This window comes from Calypte anna, chromosome 5A (assembly GCF_003957555.1).
Source record: "Calypte anna isolate BGI_N300 chromosome 5A, bCalAnn1_v1.p, whole genome shotgun sequence".
In the NCBI taxonomy this organism is placed as follows: domain Eukaryota; kingdom Metazoa; phylum Chordata; class Aves; order Apodiformes; family Trochilidae; genus Calypte; species Calypte anna.
Window position 1 is genome coordinate 26647869 of NC_044251.1, and position 21954 is coordinate 26669822.

Here is a 21954-nt window from a genome sequence, read left to right on the forward strand (position 1 = left end):
AGACATAGCATCCTTCAAGTACATACACCCGTGATGCAAACTGGGGCTGATCTACACACAGCTACACACAGCAGTCTTTATGAACTGGGTCCACAATAATTTCCTTTAACTCAGTATATCCTTGTATATTGCACCATTCATATACTCATCCTTTTTCTCCTATGTTGACATTTTATAGATACAAATGCAAGACCTAATTATAATATATTTACTGCTGGAATCCTATTACTTTATCAGTTTAATCTATGGCTGTATTTTAAAGCTATCTTGTTTTAAATGCAAGGCTAGGTTTACTGCTCCATTAAGTCTGCTATTGTTACTGATGCCATTATTTTCTCAGCTTGGAGCCAAAGGGTCAGAAGTAGACAAAATTGTATTTCTGATATTGGAGACTTAGGTCTAGCATAAAAGTGCTGTTTCAATATCCAAAAGAAAATAAACCCAAATCCTCCAAAAATAATTCAATTACAACAGAACAGGCTAGAGAAACAGAAAACCTCAGGCCAAGCTTCCTGAAATGTCAAAGTCAGCCTAGAGTTAATTTTCAAGCATTTGAGCAAAAGCTGGATTTTTCACAAGAACTGAGTATACTGGGAATTCAGTGTCCTTACACTACAATCTAAAGACTAGATTTCAGTTTAGTAAATCTGAAGGTTCTGAAAGCTTGTGTTCCATGCAAAATTAAAATATTGTCTAGAAATTTATTTTCCTTCCATCAGTCAACTACTGACAGAATTAAGGAATAAGAAATAGCGAGCAACGACTTGTCATTCCATTAATGATTGAATTAATTAATTTTAATTTTTCTGTACAGCTGCAATAAACATACTGGTGGTACATGGCTTCTGGAAATGGAAATTAGAAAAACTGCTCCAGTGTTCTAATGAAATAATCAATCTGAAGTCAGGGGAATAGCTTGTGTATCAAAAGAAAAATTGGAGTTGCAGATCCAGTACTAGGTTCTGTGGTTAAAATCTATAACTAACAGAGCTGTCAGAGTTCAAATTGAATACTCTGGAGATCTTTAGCTAGATTGCCACTACCTTTCCAGGTAGCACTTGTGTTCCTTACTTGTACAGTAAGTAAAGAAACTAGCACTTGGCTGAACTTTTGAGATTATAGAAAAAGAATCAGAGGTGAATGATACTCTTCTGAAGCACTTTTGCATTTATGCATGTGCATTTCTCTCAAATATCCTGGCAAAAGCTGCATTAAATATTCAGCCAGATCTGCAATACAAGATAAAAGATGATCAGTCCTTTCATTACAAAAATAAAACAGAAATTCAAAGATTAAAGCACATTATTCACAGTATTCCTTTTTCCCTTAGCCAAACGACTTCTACATATAGATGTACATACATATAACTATGGCAAACATCACTGTTTCAAAAGTGCTATGTCATCAAGCACCTCTTACTACACTAGCATTGCACCAACCTTTAAGAATAAGAGGTTATTTTTAATATAGCATTAATACACATTTTTAAAGCATCCCCAGGAAACAGACCATTATCTCCCCCCAAAGCACATGTGTACTGTCATCTGCTCCTTGCAACAGGAAGAACCATCTTCGTGGCATTTTGCAAAAATATTCTGACAGGAGAGGGAATGCCTCTCCTTTCTTCCTCCCCTGACTCTGATTCTTACAAGAAATGCAGAGGCTGCAGGTTCACTGCTAACCTGCAGCCTGACAGGACAAGTGCCAGCAGATCCACCTTTAAGGAATGGCTGTTTCCATGTCAAAATCAGAAGAGCCATAGTCTAATCATTGGCTAATAAAGGGCTTTTAGCACTTTCAGAGAAATAAAATATTTACTTCTTTATATACCATTTATATATGCTATATATATAAATTCAAAGAAGTTTATGACATTTCATGGAACCTGAAGAAGTAGAATATACTGAAAACTAAGAATAAAGCTACGAACAGTTAAAGAGAGAAACCCAAACAGCAGCATTTCGGAGAAAAAAACAGTAAAAATAATTATAAGCAAACAATAAGAATACCATTTATGTATCTCAACAAATCGGGTTTTGCTAATACTGACCTGGAAGCAAACAGATAAATATACCTACCTTTTATAATTCAACTTCACATAAGCCTGGTTTTCTTACAACCATCTTTTTTGTGGATGATTTTTTACTTAAAATTTGCCAAAAATAAGGTATTTTCTGTTTAATTAACATCAGATCAGTTGTTCCCTCTTATATCATTCATTCTGCTCCCTTCTTGTCACCAGCAACCTCAGCAACCAGATTTCTTTTTCTCCACAGTGTTTAGACTGCCTGTGCCTCTTAAAATCATCTTCCCAAATTTTCCTCTATCCAGTTTAGTTTTATTTATTCCAGTGCCAGTGTCACTTAGCCTTATTTGATTTTGCTTATTCCTCTCATGTTAACATGAGTATATAATACTATTAAGAGTTCCTACTCTTCCAAGGAAAGGCTCCAGAAACTTTCCAGTGCTACACTACAGGATAATTTTGTCATCCACTTGGGATTACAAGAGAATCACAGGGCCAGCCTGGAAGCAAACTCTAGGTGCAAACCTATGCCTTGGTTTACACTGAGTGTAGGCTTGCCCTGTTGGCCAACCTCAGTTGGTTTTACTGGGCATGGCAGTCTCCATATTCTGGGCATATGAAGCAACCAATGGAGGACAAACACCTCCATCTTCCATAAAGAAAGGAGAACTCTGTAGGCTTACAAAATTAATGGTGAGACTATGCTGTTGGGAAGATCATGATGTTGGTTACTGGGACAACATGATGGCTTGTGATAGGCTGGGCTAACTCATAAACAACGAAGTTGTAGCTCTTGTAGAACAATGGAGCTGCAGCTCAGATGAACCATTACCCCCACTCTTTGTTCTCTATGGTCATTTCCATGCCCAGTCTTGCTCTTACAATTTACATGTGACAGTCATCAGATTTCTTTCTCTGAAGGACTTCCAAATCTCAGTTTTTCATCAAACTGACACTCTTCTCCTGCAGTTGCTCTTCTCAAGTGAAAGTCGTGTATTAAATATCCTACAATATTTTGTTAACTTAGGTTTCACTAAATATTACTAGATTAATGATTTGTTATATCATCTACTAGTTCCTCCAGAATTGTGGCCAACACCTCCATACTCTTCCACCAGAAAGTACTTGCCACCATTTCCATGCTTTCATTTCCCCTTCTAGTTTAAGCTTTGCCATTCTTGATGAATATCACATTCCTGTTAAAGACTGAGGCAAAAGACAAGTCTAATGTGGCTATGGACTTTTCATAAATGGTTATTCATCACTGCACTGATTGACAAAGCATGTTAAATCATACGCTGCAGCTGCTTTATGGCTCTTGAGATCCATTTTCTGAACTGTATAATAAATTAGTGCACAAGGTTGGAATCTGCAGGGAAAGTGTAATTCCAAATGCCATTTCCCATTCATTCCTTTCCTTTGGTTCACTTTTGCCAGCTGACAGGCAGCTGAAATAGATTTGAATCCACCCTCCTGAGTGTCAGAATCTTGTCCACTTGAGTCACTTTTTCTAGTTCACTGGAGCAGAGTTGGCAGGAAGAACACCAGAATGCAGAAAAGGCACTCCTGCACACAGCCAGGACTTGATCAGAATAAGCAAACTGGGAAGCTGAAGCTCACTGAACAGAGAGCTGAAATAGAGATTGGCAGCTTCCACTTTCAAGAGTAAGAACTACAGCAACAGCGTGGGCTTCGTGGGGTAGGTGGGAACTTGAACTTCTGGCAGCTGCTGACTGTGAAATACAAACATTTCCTACCAACTATTCTGTTAAACATTCATGGATTTTATCTTTGCCACAAATATTCACGTATGCTACATTAAATGAAATGTAATGTACAAGGCAGAAAGATTGCATCAACTAATAAGACATCCACCAATTTTAGGAAGGTTAGGGTTTGATTCTCCACCAAATGAGATGACTTTGGAAGCCCAGGCTAAAGCTACACCGTTTATTTCCAACAGAGATCACCAGCAGCTCACACTATCAGATCACAATTTTAAAAGACTAAGTCTGATGCATCAATTACTTTAACAGATCTGACAACATTTCATGCTGGTTTAGACTTTACAACAAGAACAGCTATTTCTGGCAACTGTAAGCTACAAACTTCTGGCTAGGCTTTCAACTCACATGACAAAGCAGCATCACAGGCTGCCTTTGTGTCACAGCATATTTTAGCCCTCTGGTAAGTCTTTAGGTCCTTGACCCTCATAATATGATCTGTTCCAATACCATTGTGTACATCACTTCTTCAAGTGGTCATAAATTAAAAACCAGACAGAATCCCAAAGAAGCTACTGTCAGCTGTTGGGACAGACTGTAAGAAGGACCATGAAAACATCTGCCTTCATTTATTACTTGTCCCTCTTTAGAAAATTAAGGAGTTTGATTTAAAATATAAGAATATAATTTTTTAAAACTACATCTTTATTTAAAATTAATTATTTTAAGGCAGCAAAAACCACTTGGCAGAGAAATTCTAATTCAGAACAAAAGGCAAAAGCAGTCCTCTCTTTTAGTAGGCTAGATCTCCTCTAGTAAAAGGAAAGTATATTTCCAAATTACTACTCATCACGACCTTATTCCATGCAGATTCAGAGCTCTGAAACCATTTTTACACTGTATATTGCATGGAAGAAACCTTGAATTTGCTTGATCATTCTTTAGAATTTTTATTTCCAAAGCCCTTTACTGTTAAAGTCTTTAAAACTCAATAAAATTCACTATTTTATCTAAATACATTGTGCTATCAAGTTGTAAATAACTAAATAACCTAATAAGGAAGAATATATTATGTCCCAGAACAATTTTACAAAGTTAAATTTTAGTAGCTATCTCCATGACCACTGTAATTCAGCCTGGTTCAGTTTTCTAATGACAGAGTCTTATATTCGTGCAGCAGACAATAAACAAATGCACAGTCTCACGTGTACTTGCTGGTATCTAATAAAAGTTTGAAATAATGAAGCAGCTTCAGTAGTATTTGATACAGCCTCTATTTTTTAATACTTGCACAAGCCAATCTCTTATTTTTTGTTTTTTATGTCTTTCCCTCTTTTGTCGAGATGAAACTGGGTAAAAAATTTCAAAGCTGTGATGGAAAATCTGACAAAAATACACACAAAAACAATGATCTGGTAATCCTGATTACCTTAGGATATCAGGCTTAAGCAGCATGTTCAGCATGTGTGATATAAAACATGTACTGGTCCTAGATGAGAGAGACTGAACACAATGAGCTGCAACAAATCATTTCACTGACTTCACTGATTAAAAAGACTTAGCTATGAACCACAACCCAAGAAAAGATTGAACTCAAATGTTTATTTCAGATACACCCATGACAGAAATGCTTTATGAAGTTTATTTCCTGGGAATCCAGGGAAGAATTTTGAAACTTTGGGATTTTTCAAAGTATTTGGAAATAAACCTGAAAGAATCATATTTCTGCAAACTCATGGGCCTACTGAATGTTGCTCTTTTGCTCAAGGGTTTTGGGTAGTGTCTTTTCCCGCAGTACTTAGGATGAACAATGTGTTTTCATAGTTTTGCCAAATAGGTGCTTTGCTAATTAATTGCTTCACTTGGTTCATCTGAGCAGTACTAAAAGACCAAAGATTTCTTCCAGGTCAAATGCTTTATGTGAGGATAGGTGGCTAACACTTCTTTTCCCTTCATTTCTATGCCAGAAAAAAAATAAAAGCTGTTTCGATCAAAACAACTTTAAATACAACGTAAGTTCTATTTCTTGAAGCCAGATTCCTTACAGCACCATAACAGCCTCTACTGTAAAGCAGGATTTCTCAGATATATGTGAAAGAGCCATACACATATAAACTACATGCTTATGTTTCAGGTCAGAAATTAGCTGAAAGAAGCTGAAAGGTATTGTTCTGCACAGTTTGTTTCAGCTTCCCAGCACTCTGATGAGCACATTTGAAAAAACCACAGGTACAACACTACATTCAACCTCAACCTCTGGACATTAATAAATATCTACAACCATTCTGACAAACTTAAGGTATTACACTGCCCTCTCTTGTTTACCTCCCACTTATCACAGAGTGGGAACACAGAGTTATGGTTTGTCACATCTTAACAAACTGACCTTCCCCAGAGGACAGAATCTCTTCAGAAAAAAGCTGGTCTGCAAGTCTTACTCAGAACTGTATTTAATATAGAGTAAATATATGAACACATAAACAACCTAGAAGCAAAAGGAAATTGGTGACATGCTACACATGATTAACCATGCAAGAGTAATACATGTGCTCACCAATTCCTCTTAGGGGCTATAATATTCTCCAACTTCCCCCAACAATATAAACCAAAACTTAGTTTTTGTTCAAACCCAGGTTCTGATTTGTAGGACAGGAGGATGCATCAATGCATAAACCTGAACAGAACACCTGAGAAAAACTAGCAACCCATTATAATGAAAGCACAAATCCTTTTTCCTCCAGATCTTTATATCCACAGACTTTAAATTAATAACGTAACATAAGAAATAAAGATCTCTGCTGCAAAGAAAGTATTACATTTAATGAGAAAATCTGTGACAAAACTGACAAAATCTTCCAGAAAAACAGAAAGTTGGGGGAAAGAGCCATATAGGTAAACACACTGATTTATTATTTGAAAGTATAAAAAGTTCTGCACTGAATTTGAGACAAGGGCTCAATTTCACTTGGCTTAGCTGAAGTGGCTATAAAAGACCTGCCACACACCCCTTTCACATAGTCTGCAGGCAAAGGCAGTAGCTATTAAAAAGATAATTTTCAATGATGAATGATAGAGCTGTTTTAATCATCTGCATTTTAATAGGAGGCCCATCAGTGACAGTGCTAAATTTAAATACCATAAGGGAAAACCCTCCTAAAGTCTGCCAACCATTTGCAAATCAAACCCCACAAAAGACACCCCCCAGGCTCCCTTCAGCAGGCAGCAGGAATATTGATGCTGCTGCTATAACAGGACTGACTGAACACACTAGAAATCCCTGTGGGAAAAATTATTTTATTCAGAGGGCAAGTGCACTGGAAAGAATAAGCACAGGAATTAAATGCAAGTCCCATGAATGTGATGCTCAGAATGCGAAATTAGGAGGCTTTTATTTTAATTGAAGCTAGGTTAATTGCAGCCTCAGTTTCCCCATTTCTTGACTGGGAATAAACAATACATAATGCAGGGCAAAACATACTGGAAAATTAACATGCTGACCACTCAAAGTTGGTATGAAAACAAATTCTATAACCTTTTCCAAACACTTAGAATGCAGATTTAGAACAACAGTAAGAGATTTCAGTCACTGTCTTAGTATCTTAGTATGCCATACCAACTCTATCAGTTGCCATATGATCTGCAGCCACTCAATTTAGCCAGTTACATTTTATCACTCTAAACTGGCTCAGAGGCTTAAAATATTCATGCTTCAAAATTTCAAGGACTGAAACTTAAAAATGCAGCTCTACAACCTAATATCAAATGTTGCATTCAAGCTGTAACTCAGCTATTGGTTCAACACTGTATGAATTTTTAGTGTGCAGGTAAAAAAAAAGTACAAATAATAGTATTTTTTCAAATGTCAAGAGATGTTTTCAAATTCAGTGTATTAACAAAATGTAGACTAGATTCATACATATTTGATTAGCTATTGTTACTATAAAACTCTTAATTTTTTGTTCTCTATCAAGTCCCTGGATATTAATACCAGAATGAAAAGGTGCAGATTAACACTGCACAGCTGATGAAAAAGTGATGAAAGTCCAAAACATCTTCCTGCTTTCAAGTTTAGCATGATGAAGTCTCACTCATGATGTATTTTTGCACTCACATGTTTAGCCAAGTAGCTTACCATGACAGAAGTAGCATTTAAAGCACTAACAGCTCTAAACTTTCATTCACTATGTTTCATGTAGAGAGAACTTGGATTAAACACATGCTGGGCATGTTTACTTGCAAATGGCTGAGTACTGAAAGAGTCTAGTTTAGAAAATATTCATCCTTGTGCTTTTACCCATGGATAACTGGCTCAAGCAAATCAACTGTATAAAGAAGCCTCTGAAATAGGTGTACCCTGTACCCAGGTTAAATGTGGTCAGTTTACTACAGCTTCAGTTTACCAAGACACTGTGACTTCAGTGTTGATGTGATTTGTTACATCAGGTCATAGCAACAACATGAAAAGATTGTTTCAGTTTTACTAAATTATAGGGATAGTGTTAGAACAAAGGTTGAAGTTTTCTTCAATTCCTCTGAAGTGCCAGCAGTATGGTAACAGGGAAAAGTGGTATAAAACACAGCATGTGTTTATCAGTGGTGAAATACTAAGGTAACCTACAGAGTATTCAATTAGGCAGATTAATTCCAGGGGAAGAAGAAAAATAAAAATTGTAGAACTAATCTGTCCAGATTTCAGTAAAGTTTCAATATAGCTGGGTACAGGAAAACAATTCAAGCGAGAGCAGCACAAGAACATAAAACTGAGTGAAGAAATAGTTTCCACCAGCCTATCCATCAAATAGGGATGGAGAATGGTGAGCAGACTTCAAGGTTTGGCCTCAGGCCATATCTCAGTTCAATTGATTGCAGGGTTATAGTACAGAACCAGGTCAGCCAAAAGCTTTTAGTAAAGAGCTCCGGCAGTCAGCAACCTTGGCCACAATGGATTTATTTAAAAGACCATTCTTATCTCCTAGTTACAGAAGACAGCAGTTAGTTTTATTCAGAGAGAACACTGGGCTTTTAGAGTCAGATGCAGTACACAAGGTGGCCAAACAGCATGTCTGTCCCTGACAGAGAAATCAAGAGCTGGCAGGTTTCTGAAGAACAGTAGCTGTAGATAACTTTCTTCATAGCATTTGTTGCTACTCATTGAACAAATACACTCTAATTTGAAGAACAACAGAAAAATAATCATCAAGCCTTAGAAAGTAACAGTTTTCAGAGTCAGACTGAAATAACTGCTTTTTCTGATAAATTGTCTAGATTTAGAACCTGACATAAAAAATGCCTGGCACTAAACTTAAAGGCCAATTCGTCTGCTCCATCTAAAAGCAGTTACCTATCACTAAACATAGTCTATGTTTAAAAGAAAATAATCTACATGAAATTATATTATGCTCTTCATATATTGTAAATTGTTTGAATCCTTCCAAAGTGCAAGGTTCACCTCATCTTTGAACTGCAGACTCAGGAGCAGAGGGAGGACTGCTAAGTACAGTACTGGCTAGGAGGGAAGTCATGTTTCACTAAATGGAAAAGAAGTCTTCAAATAAAACTTCAAATGAGACACACTGGAGACATAAAGAGACATAAGAAGGCTGTCTCAGAGTGGGGATTTTCAGAAAAATAATGTACTAGAGTGGACAATTTATCTGTGGAATGCAGTTGTTTGACGTAACACTGGCAAAAGCAAGCATTAAAGTGATTTCCTGAGAGACAGCTGCTTCCAGATCTCAAGTTTTGCATAAAAGTAGGCTGCTTTCTGCCTGATGAGGATAAGATAAAGCATGATTTTTAGAGCAATTTGTTTATAATTCCTAGCTAGAAAGAAGGAATCATCCTTGATTAGGTATCTTTGGTCCTCTCAACAGTAGTCTGGTCTTTTGGGAAACAGCTTATGCCAAATTAAAGCACCCCTGTGATGGATGTAAAGCAAAAAGAAAAAGGTAATTTAATCAGGGGACTAGAAATGACCTGAGAACTGCAAGAGATTTATAGCAAAATACACGCACTGGTAACTTGTGTGAAACTTTATAGTAACAATTATAAGAGACTGCTAAAGAGTTAGGTCTCAGACTCTTGGCTACAGCACTGCAAATTTCTCACACACACTTAGTAATGATCACAATTAAACTACACAGGATGATTTGTTTTATTCAGATTGCTGTTGATGGTAGCACATAGCTATGTTTCACCAGTACACAAAGTTATGCAGCACAAAAAAAAAAAAAAAAAAGACAACATATGTAGAAGACTTCACATCTCAAATGTTTTCCTGGAGTTAAGAGAATTCTCAACAAAATTCTGCAACAGAACCTTTTTGAAGAAAAGGAAAACAAAATTCCTTTTGTTCATTTGAAGTTAAGGATAGCTGCTCTCTCCAGCCTTTTTCCTATTCTTTACATTTCCGAAAATATCCTTAAAAATATCTTTATTAATTATATGAATTTCAGTTATAAATTATAAGATGCCAGATGTTGCCTAAAAGCAAAAGCCCTTAGAGACAACAGGAAAGACAGCCACGCACACCAGGTGCCACACAGCTTTGATTGCTATGTAAGTTCTCAGGTCTAGCTATAAAGTAATTTATATAAATTCACTGAGCACAAAAATGCCCAGAGAAGCAAAATAATCATAATTAGCTCAGTGAATACTTCAGCAGAATGACCTAATTTTAAAAGTGTTTTGCAAAGCAATTCTTATATTGAAAGACAACTACACAGAGCAGAGTAAAAACTATTATGGAGATTCATGCAAAAAAGCACCAGCAAGTATCCATGAGAAGGGATGTAAGAGATCCCAGAGTGGAGCAGGGAATAGCACAAATTTTTATGTTCTTCCAGGCCTTCTCTTTTTTCCATTTTGTTCTTTTTTTTTAGATGAGGATAATTTAAATATGAAGAGCAACAATTAGCACTTTACTGACATGAGGCCTTCTGGCCATATTATGAATTACTGGCACTAAGACTACTGACATTTTCATCCTGTTACCTTAGTCAGCCCTTTAGACAGTAAAACACAGAAGGAGACGGAAGGACTCTGGGAAGAAGGCATAGGAATTTCCCTTTCTAACACTTACAAGAAAAGCCTGAAAAAAGTAAATTTTTCATTATGCTGTGATGAGATGCTTTTACTAGCTTGCTGGTCTGTTCATCATCTCTACTTAGTATGAAAAAAGGAGATACTTTCCATGTAAACAACTGTACAAAGTCATAAATATTTTGTGTTCTTTAAAAAATGCTAGGCACATCTTTCTCCACAGAAGCCTCAATGCAGATCTTTCAGGTACACTTGAACTTCCCATGAGAAAACCATCAAGAGAGAGCCAAAAGTCCAAAATCTTAGTTTGTGAAAAACCCAGCTGAGGCTTTTCATTGCCACTGAAACTTTTGTATAGACATTCCCAATCATATTGCAGAAACAGGCTGCATGAGAAGCATAACTGGAAATATTTTTTAATTGACTGGCAATTTTTGCAGTTGTATTTTATCTACATATTTTTTAAAAAAATCGTTACAAAGCTGAAGTAGTAAAACAGCAGCCAGTCACATGTGTAAGAGTACCAGACTGGCAAAAACCAAAAAATGTGTCATTATTAGCTGGCTGTTACAGATATTTTGCAGGGTAGAACTGCAGTGGGCAAGAACCATGGGGCACTACAATGCTTGCAAGGCAATGGTGAGTTGGTACGAAGTAGGGTGCATGGCACATGGTTTGGCAGCACCTCTCTTTTTTAGTCCAAAGACAATAAGATGTTTTCAAAATACTAAGGTGGGTTTGTAGCAGAGAATATATGCATACAGACATACATGGGTGTACTATACAAGCACGTATGTAAGACAAGTGAATGCAGTTGAGAAAGATATTAATCTTTTGCACGTTCCTCCCATGACTGATGTGGATAATGTACCATGGAAATGAGGGGAAAAATTAAAAACTAGATTTTTACCACTGGTGAAAATAAGGAAAGTCTTGCATAACTGGGAGACTGTGACAAGACTTTGTCCACAAACAAGTGTTCCCATCATGTTGTCTAACAGAAATCATTATGTCCATCTACAAATGCATTCCTAGAATTGCATGATGGCTGAGGCAGGAAGGTACCTGTTGAGATCCACATCCAAACTTGAAGCAGAGTAACCCAGAGTGGGTTGCCAAGGGCTGTGTCCTGTCAGATTTTGAGTATGGCCAAGGATGAGTGACTCCACAACCTCTCTGGGCAAGTAGATGTATCTTGCATGTGTAGCTGAAACACTGTTACCATTAGACAAATGGTCTAATTCTGCAGCTCTTTGCCTGTAAATTACTCCAAACCGATGGAGTAGAGAATCCCTCCTCAGATGCTTCATTACAATCTCCAGCAAAACCAAACCCCTGATCCAGGACTGGGCCATCGTGACCTTCCGATTTTATTCCTTGTACTTGAAATGATATTCAGTTATCACAGACCAAATTATATTTAATCTGTACTTCCAGTATGTGAAACAAACTAATAATAGCTTAGTTTTAGTAACAGAACCCAGTTCAAAGGCTTTAATGCCAAATCAAAGCTTGATCACTGAGCTTGACTTGAACATTACCTGTATATTGAAAACTGAAAACAAAGACCTGAAGAATATTCCAAGCAAAGAGAAGCATCTTTGGAGTAATATTGCACACTGTAAAGTGACCTGCTACAACAGCAAATTGTGATGCATTAGCAGAAGGGTAGAATTTTATCAGTTGCACACAATACAATAAAACCACTGGAATGATTTGTGGTCTGCAAAGTAAAGAGGATTAACTCTAGCCAAAGTATCCCTTCCTTCTGCCAGCACCTACCACTAATTAATTTTTCATTTTTTTAAATAGGAACAAACAGAAGTGGTATTTTTTTTTTCCTGGCAGGCTGAACCTGAACTGATAAACTGTGGAAAAAAATGTATCACACAGATAAAAAGAAAGCAGATGAAAACACAAAGTTAAAGCTGAGTATACCAGGGAAAAAAACCCTATGTTAAAAAAACAAAAAAAAGAAAACAAAAAAGAATGTAAAAACCACTTTTCAAATCAGAGAGAAGCTCTATTTCAAGTAGAAATCTCAGGAAAAGTAAATTTAAAAAATGAATCTAAAAACATTTAAGAAAATTTTACAGAAAGCTGCCTTAACCATTGCTACTTGTTTCCTAGGGAAATACTACACCCTGATGGCTTAGAATCTCCATCTGACTCTAGTTCTGTTAAGTCTAACAACAGCACGTTGCACAAAATCAGATTATCTCCAGATATTCACAGATTGTCTAAACCAAACAATTTAAGACTAGATGTAGCATTTATCTTGTAATGGCTGTCAGCTGAGGAGAGCACAGATAAGCTGAAACCTGTTGAGTCCTTGTAGAGCTCACTCTCAGGTGGTAAAAAGCATCCAAGAGTGGACTGTTGAGAGGTACACTCCTGCTACAGCTGCTTTAAGGCATTTGGAATGAATACAGGGTAAAATGAAGAGAATGTCTTTTATGAAGCAGGCCTTATGTTCCATCAGCCCCAGAACACCACTTTCAGAACAACAGATCTCCAGGGAACAGGACAGACAGTCCTGCCTGAGCAGGAGCTCACTGGGAGACCACTGTTTCAAATTATAAACAGAATTAGTGCAGTAAATTCCCATAGTCCCTTTCTGCCTGCACAAGAGCAACTAAATTCTAGTCCAAACTCAAATTTGTAGCAATTATTCTTCTCAAATACCAAACAAAAATAGGTTTGCTTTAAAATGATAAATCATTCAGGGATAAAAAAATTCTACTGATCTTTCCTCCAATGGTAATCTTTAAGATATGAATCAGTATGAAATGGTTAACTGCTGAACTTGAGTTTAGTAATAATAAAAATAAAAGGAGATAACTTTGAAAATAACAGGGAAAAAACTCTTAAATATTCACCTTCACATTTTGTAATATTTCAAAAGGTAGTGACTGTGCAAGTTCGCAATATATTTATAATTTTATTGCATGCATTAAGCACCAATATTTTTCTGTTGTAAGGCTAATGTGGCAAATAATATTTTCAAGGCTGAAAATAATACAGCCACCTAGCAGGTGAAGAATTTTAAGTGTATTGAAACAGTCCTTGAGTCACTTGAACTCAATAGGTGTGTTCCAGGTTCAAAAGCAACTAGAACTGCAGTTATTATCAGAATGCAGAATGCAACTACTTGAAATATTTAGATTTGAGGGTGATGAAATCATAGTAAAATTCCTTCTGTATGGACCTGTGAGTGTTTGGCTGAAAATGCTTTGCTTTCTCTACTTTATATGAAATAACCTTGAAGTTTCTGAAGGGCAAACCCACAATATTTTTCTAACATATCAATCAAAAACTATTACCATTATTTCTCCATTCTTCTTTGGCCACTGTGTGCATAAGGATGCACTCAAAGAGTCAAACAAGCACTGAGCTTTGGCACTAGCACTTAGCTCTGTGGTGAACAGCTGCAACACAAACCACCAACAAGAGCAAGCCTTACATGCTCCAGACAAGCCTACATGGCCTAAACCAACAATTTTTATGATATTGTGGCCTGATAATGAAAATCAAATGAGCTGGTGAATGTTCCCCACTTGAGGTCATTGTTATAAACGGAAGGAAAAAAACTTGAGAATAGTGCCTGACTGGTGGAAAAAAGCTAGTTTTGGTGACAGTGTTTAGTAGTTCTCTAATTCCCCTGACCCCTTCAAACATGGGCTGAACTCACAGTTCTAAAGTATTCTCTGCTTTTCCTCTCTTTCAGTCAGCTCAACATCCTTGACAGGCTCATAAGCATACACTATCCATATGTGCTGCCAGGCTTCTTTCTGGCAGTGTCTTTGTGTTCAGGAAAAAAAAAGAAGTCAATGAAGCAAGAAATAACTAGCAATATATTCACAATGGAGAGTTAAGCACACAGTTAATCTAAGACTAATTTCTACATGAGTAATTTTGGATAAGTGATTTCTTTCTCCTTTTCTCTTTCAGTTTTCACCTCTTAGAAGCTAGGCCACTAACAGGATTAACTGGCAAGTACTAAGATGGGTTACTTAACATAAAAAAAATAGTCTTCTATCTATATATAACAATATATAGATGCTGGACAAAAGTATTTCATGTGAAAGCTACATTTAGCTAAGAAATTTTCAGCCTAGGAGAGAATACACAGATTTGTTTCCTAGACAAGGGGTTGAAATATTCATTACCAGTTCAGGCATTACTGAAGGATGGCCCGTTTCAGGACATTTCAGATGTCAGCAGTAAAGGCTACTTTCCACAACAGCACTCTGACAGCAGGAGATAAAAGGCTGCTTTTTTTCACAGGAGAGGAAAACAATGACAAAAGCAGGAAGGCAGCACTAATGTACAAATCTGGTGGTGATGATAAAAAAGGGAACGGAGAATGGAGAAAGTTGTTCAAATAAATCCGTTCAAGCCAAAATCAGGCAAGTGACAATGAAGTATATATGACATTCAAATGAAATGTGAAAATGTGAGGTGTTTTGGGGGGGGAGGGGGTTGTTTTGTTTTTTAAGCAATTTGAAACATAGAACACAAACTGAAGTATTTCAAACCTTTCAGACACGACATTTTGTTGTTTTATCTGAGTGCATTATACAACCCTTAAAAACAAGAAAGGACACTGGATTTGTTCAAAAGCATTGCTGCTGAACTCTGTGAAGGACACTTAATTGGTATGGACACGTTACCGCTCTTGACATCTTGGGAGAAGTTCAAGCCAGCCAAATAGCAAGCTGGTGTAACCCTTGGCTTGAAGAATGTTTCAGTTAGTGATAAAAGAACAGCACCTGAAAACAGGCAGATCTGAAAATGAGAACTGCTAGCAGGATTCAGTGCAAGTATGAAAAAACCACATTAAATGCATGAAGAATAATTTAGTTGCACTGACAATTAAAGAGAACTTGAGCAACATTTCTCTTTGAAAGGACTAATTTTGTTGTTCAGCTGATTTAATTAATATAAACCCCAACATTCTAGGGACTGACACAGCAGAGCAGGAACACAAACACACTGCCCTCTGCAGCCAGGTCTCAGAGTGTCTCACATCTTGGGAAACAGTATATCCCATTCAGCTAAACAAGTTGCCCTTTATCCAGGATCAAGCCTCCACCAGTTGGTGCCACGCTGTCTTAGGCATTTCATTACTGAAGCATGTACAGCAAAAGTGAACCTCTCCCTCCAAACCCTCACATTTATCATTACTATTTTGTTGGAGAGGAGATAATTTCCATCACTCTTATCTGCTCCTATTTTCATACCATCAAGTCCACCTGTTCTGCATTTTAGTGAAGACCTGAGAGCAGCATAATTACCAATAACTTGTTTCTTCAGAAAATTATCATTTTAGATGAATACAGCATTATAGCAGATCATACCAGCCAATAAAAGGTAACTGCATTCAGGTAATACATTAGGCTTCTGTAGCAGAATACAGAATCTGCACTTAAGACAAATGTAACAGTTTTTATGTAGAAAATCCATAAGATTTACATCACAGATGATGCATATCATTTCTCAAGCCACAAAGACTAAACTTGCTAGTCTTTCCTCCCACATTTCTTCAGTAATTTAGATTAATAAGGTTGTATCTGTGTTGGAACAATAGATCATATTCAGGAATAAGTATTAAAAAAGACCTGTAGCCAAAAATTTGCATTGAAAAATAGTAAAGCTTGAAAGTTTCCTTCTCACCCTCCTTACATGAGTCATTTATCATCATTAAAAGGATGGACTATATAAAAGGAGATATCTTGCTATTTCCCAAGAAGCCATTCTTCTTCATACAAACGTAAAGAATAATTTTGTTTAGCTTTTGTTCTTCTCTATACAAAGGAAACAAAAGCAAAGATCAAGGTTTCTCAACCACTAGCATAATGAAATTTTAACTTCAGATTGAACTTGGTGTCAGATGTCACTCATTCTAAAATTTTAGTTAAAAGAAAAAAAAAAAACTTTAAAGAGTCCTTTCAGTTTCAAAACCTGAAACTACTCAACTGTTTGAAGTAGTTTTAGTTGGAGAGGCAGGGCTTGATACATATGCTTCAAGCTAGAATCTGTGTCATCTTTAACCCTTACTTCTTTTGTGTTCCATTTTTTACATTAAGTGATTGGGATCCATACTTGGTATTTGCCCAACATGAGAATTTCACCAAAGTTTCTATAAATAAATCTAAGTTCTAATAACTTACATTGAAACAATAGCAGTTTATATTGCTTTCTAAGCCTTTCTAGAAAGCCTTGTCAAATAACTTCAAAATATTAAAATAATCACAGAAAATATGGTATTTTTTCAAAGAAATTTGGTTTATAAATAGATTGTCATCTTTGAATTATGAACACAAATATTATGATTTACTGTTTCAGCTGTTGTTATACAGGCAGGTACCTTTCTAGTGCTGTTGCTATAACTCTCCTAACACTGAGATCATATCTCTTGCTAATAAAAAGGCAAATATACACAAACTGTTGAGATGTACAGCTACTCATAAACACACACAGCTAAGTGTAAACACTACAAACTTTCTCCTCCGAATACTTTTTGCAGAAGTTAGAAGATCAAGGATACAGAATTGTGTACTTTTTCCCCACATGGAGTTATACAGACAACTGTTTTATAGGATATGTGTATTTAAGGAGCACAAATTTCTCAGCATCTATTCAAAATGTCTTAGTACAGAAAAGCTCTGGAGTAACACAGAAAGCGTTTTAATAACAAAATTTTAAAATATAAGAATGCTTAAAAATGTGGATTCAGAGGATGGGCAAAAAGATACCCAGAAAAACATAAGCTTTCATTCTCACTGCATTGCATTGCTTTAGGTCAACTGCCTGCCTTTTCAGAAAAAAAAGAACCTTTTGGCATTTGTCAGTAGGCTCAAGTCTCTCAAAATGCTGAAAAGGTGAAACAAAAAACTTTCCCTGAGCTGCCTTTCTAGCTGATCTTTTGTCTCATATGTTCCCCTCAGGGATGAGCAATTTCTCTGAATAATTTATAAGCACAAAAGCAGAAAGCAGCTTATATTTCTGAAAGAAAGGCTGGGTAAGAAGCTGTTTGCAGTTGTTCTGCTCTGCTCTACTTGGAAGAAAACTAAATTTAAAAAAAAAAAACAAAAACAAAGAAAATAACCCAGAAAGTAATTTTCCTAACATAGTAAGCACCGAATATATAAATGTATGTATATATAAAGCATATAAACAAACAACTGCATTTAGACTGGGGAAGGCACCCTTACACTTAAAGCTACACACTCCTTTGCGAACAAGACTGATTCTCTACCTTTTAAAATTCCAAGAAATATGATAGCATGAAGGTAATTAATCAACATTTGGAATTAGATATCGTAATGATTGGTCTTTCCTCTAGATTACATCTGTTCTCTTACCTTTATTTCCCAACATCACTGAATACCAGGCAGATGCAAATGATTTCTTTTACTGCAGTCTCTCTTAGGACCATAGTAGTCTTGCTGCCTGCAGATTCTTTTTGTGTCCCAACACACACGGAAGAGAGAATAAGCAGCCAGAAAATACTGTTTCCAAAGCTATTTTGCCAATAAGAATAAAGATCCAAAACTCATAACCTCTGGATTCCCCACAACAAGGTAAGATTTCAGAGTAAGTATCAGAAGCTGACAGACAAGTGCTTATGAAGATGGACTCAGGACTTACCAGCCTCTGCATGCTTTTCACATGGGTAGGACTGATGGATAAGGCCTCTTCATACCAGCGTTTGGCTTCATCGATATTTCCACGAAGCTCAGCCACCTGACCTCTCATGTAGAGAACATAATGTGACATGGGGAAGAGGTTAGCTGCTTCCTGGGTACATGCTGTGGCCTCAGCAGGCTTCCCAATTCCTATGTACACTTCAGCTGTGGAAAGAACGTGAGGACCAATGAATGACTGCTGCTCATAACACGCAGAGACGTTGTCACTTGGTGCTGCATTTGTAAATAGTTTCATCCTAAGCAAAAGCTTTTTACCTAAGCTACCTTACCTACCTATCTTAAGCGAAAGCTTTTTTAGGAGGAATTATGACAAGTTATTTTAAACAAATTATTTTTTTAGGAAAGTTGCTTTTCTAAATGCAATCGGACCTTTAACCTCTAAATGGCTGTTTTAAAGACCAGAAAACTCTTTATAGTTTATTTTTAACTGAAGTCTGTGATTATTAAATTTCAGTTTACCTTTAAGATGTGAGCATGCCAGTAGCCCAGTACTATTTAAGAAAACAAAACCCAACAAAAAACAACACGTGCTTACAATAGGTGAGAGAACACAACTACAGGGTTTTCTGAATTTTATGTATCAGCTGTTAAGGAAGCAGGGGCAATTGCTCCAGCTACCACTCACTAAATTGCAAGCCTAGTCCTAAGTTTCCTACTAGACAGCATTTTAAAGGAAATATATTATTTAATAAGAAAAGTTTCCTGCTTAGCAGAACATATGAAATGCTTAATCAGCACTCTGATTTGACAAAATGTGTTATTTCCAAGCATTTTATCTAAGGTGCCCTCCAGAATCTAAAACATTTAACTCTGTACCTTTTTAAAAAAAAAAAAAATTAATTCAAAATAAATCATTCCTGAGGAAAGCAGTTGATAAACCTGGCACACTTATCTAAATCAGATTGACTACAGGGAAAAAAAGGTTCATTCAGTAAGCGACTGAGCACTAACAATAGAAATATTTCCTTTCAGTAGCTCTTATGACACTCACTCTTCAATACTGCATTTTGCCACCCTGATGGATTATCTTAATCTCTTGGTGAAAGAGTGGGAGAAGAGACGATTAAAGAGATACTACATACAAGAAAAAGATACAGAACTTTCTGGGTTGGGTTATTTATTTCTTCTACACACATTGATATAGACCCTAGAAAAGCTGAGCCTCAAAGTAATTGTTTAACTGCATTCTGCTGCATCACACTGTACAAGAGTCTTACAGGTTAAGTTTTAACCTAAAATGCTCCATCAAAACAGCAAACTGATTGATCACTGCTCAAGATGTGCTTGAACATCAGTTCAGGCCACCCATCGTGGTTTAAAGGTTGTCAGATCAGGATCTCACACTGCAGTACTGGATTTGGGATTATGTGTAGAAGAAGACTGATGTCTGAGTGCACTTAAAGGAGATTTCTGCCGAGATAATTGCACCAAACACATTTAACAATATTCCCAGCCAGTCAACTTCAGTACAGATGAGTGCATAAATCCTAATTTACAGGGGACACTGGCTATTCATAACTATTTCATAGTTATATTTATGAACATAAATGTTAATAATTATTCACATCAAAACTAATTTATAACAATGAATGACAAAAACTGGACTTTCAGCAGCAGTTGGTTAGTAGGCACAGTTCAAAGGTCCTACTAATTTTCTATTTTTTACCTGATTTTTGTAGAGTTGCTGGAGTAAATTATTTTCTTCCTCTAAGATCTGATCCTATTGATGGGAGAACAGACTTTTTTTGCCAGAAGAGCATTATTTTGCTCCTCAGAATACCTAAAATAAATAGTGTGCCTATGTGTATGCAAGGATTAATGCAGTATATTTTTTAAAACTGATGAAATTATTGGCAAAAAAGTCTTACTCACATGAAGAACAAACACATGAAAGTGCAGATGCAGCAGCATTTTTTTTTGTCCGTACCCATAAAAGAACCATCTCACCTAGCCAGAGATGGTGTTGTATAACTAAAGAACAGAAACTAACTGAAGAACCTGGAAGACAATGAAGGGATAAAATCTTGAAATCAAAACCTAAATTTGGGAGAAATTAAATTTTTCCAGGATTTTACTTTTATTGGCTGTTGTTACTATCCAAAGAGCAAGTTCTAGCCATAGTCTGAGACCTGGACATAATACAAAATATGAATTATACTGAGAGTTGCTTTTTTTAAAGAAACCACTAAAATAACTTGGAAAAGCCTTAGGCACTTCATTCCTGAGTACTTTTCTAAAAGCTACATGGTCAATATTATTACATGAGCAACAAGACTTCAGTGAGTATAAAATACACTCCATTATTTAAATAACCATTCGAGCTCTCCTGATTTTCCTATCTATTCTCCAGTATCATCAGACTTGAAAACATGGTTTTAAATACACACTCCCAATATGCTCACTGATATGTCAGTTAGAAAAACTATAATTTACAAAGACTCTAAAAGGCACTAAGCAAAAGCTATCATTATTAGAAAATAATATGCAGAAACTAAGAACTACTTAAGGAGGTGATTATCTGCCACCACAGCATTCCTGGACCAAAAAAATAACTAGATTTGGGTAATTTAACAGACTGTGATTCAAATTCTGTACTCCCTCAGGGAAAACAAGTACAGTAGCAATGGCTTTTAGCATTGGCTAACAGAGGTTGCAATACTGCTTATAAATTATTCTTATGTTAAGAGATACTAAATCTTGCTGTCCTGCTTACTAAATGCAGCAAAGAAACTTGATGATTATTAATACTTCCTAAAAGTATTAAATCTAAACACAAAAAAAATGCCTTTGTGTTCAAACATGTTATAGAGCTGTTTTTCAAATAACTTCACCCTTTCTCTACCAGTAGTTATGGCACCCCAACAGAGTAAGCAGGGAGCTTTTTGAAAACTGTGGAAGAACGAACAAAAGGTTGAGCTTGTGGCAAGGTGTTAAGCATGAAAGTCCACCCAAAAAATGTCTGAAGCTGAAGTAGAGTTGTTAATTCTGAAATAACAAATAACAAATTCAGACTAAATACATGTTAAAAACAGGCATGGCAAGAGCCAACATACTCAATAGGAAAATCTCAAGAGAGAAGCAGTAGTTTGAAAAGAAACTGAGTGCCAAATCTGCTGTGCTCTTCTCAAAGCCTCCACATAGAGAACGCCAAGAATGCCTTCTGGCTCTTCCAAGACTTGCATTTCATCAAGAGGTCAATCTATTTTCCAGTCAAGCTGCAAAGCAACACAGAGTGTAGTCTTGATGCATTTTCCAAAGGACCATCTCAGCCATCGATCATTTAGGTCTGGTTTCAAATAGTAAGTTCCTGGAGAATGTACTAATTGCAAAAGTCATTGTTTCACACTTAAACTAAGGCTGCTTTTCTACCTTTACACTGTATGCCCAGAAGTGAAAGGCTGAAACTGTCCATTAAAAAATGTAAAATGAATAACTAAAAGCCAGTTACTGT

At 36.4% G+C, this 21954-nt stretch overlaps 1 protein-coding gene across 2 annotated transcripts in view; it reads right to left on the reverse strand.

Annotated features, from left to right (window-relative positions):
• The window catches only part of TTC7B (tetratricopeptide repeat domain 7B), a 110494-nt gene that overhangs the window by 10041 nt on the left and 78499 nt on the right, over positions 1-21954 (reverse strand). For both annotated transcript variants that reach the window (XM_030451560.1, XM_030451559.1), the window contains one exon: positions 18445-18647. In XM_030451560.1, coding sequence (XP_030307420.1) covers positions 18445-18647 — 203 coding nt within the window. The remainder of the gene's footprint in view (positions 1-18444; positions 18648-21954) is intronic.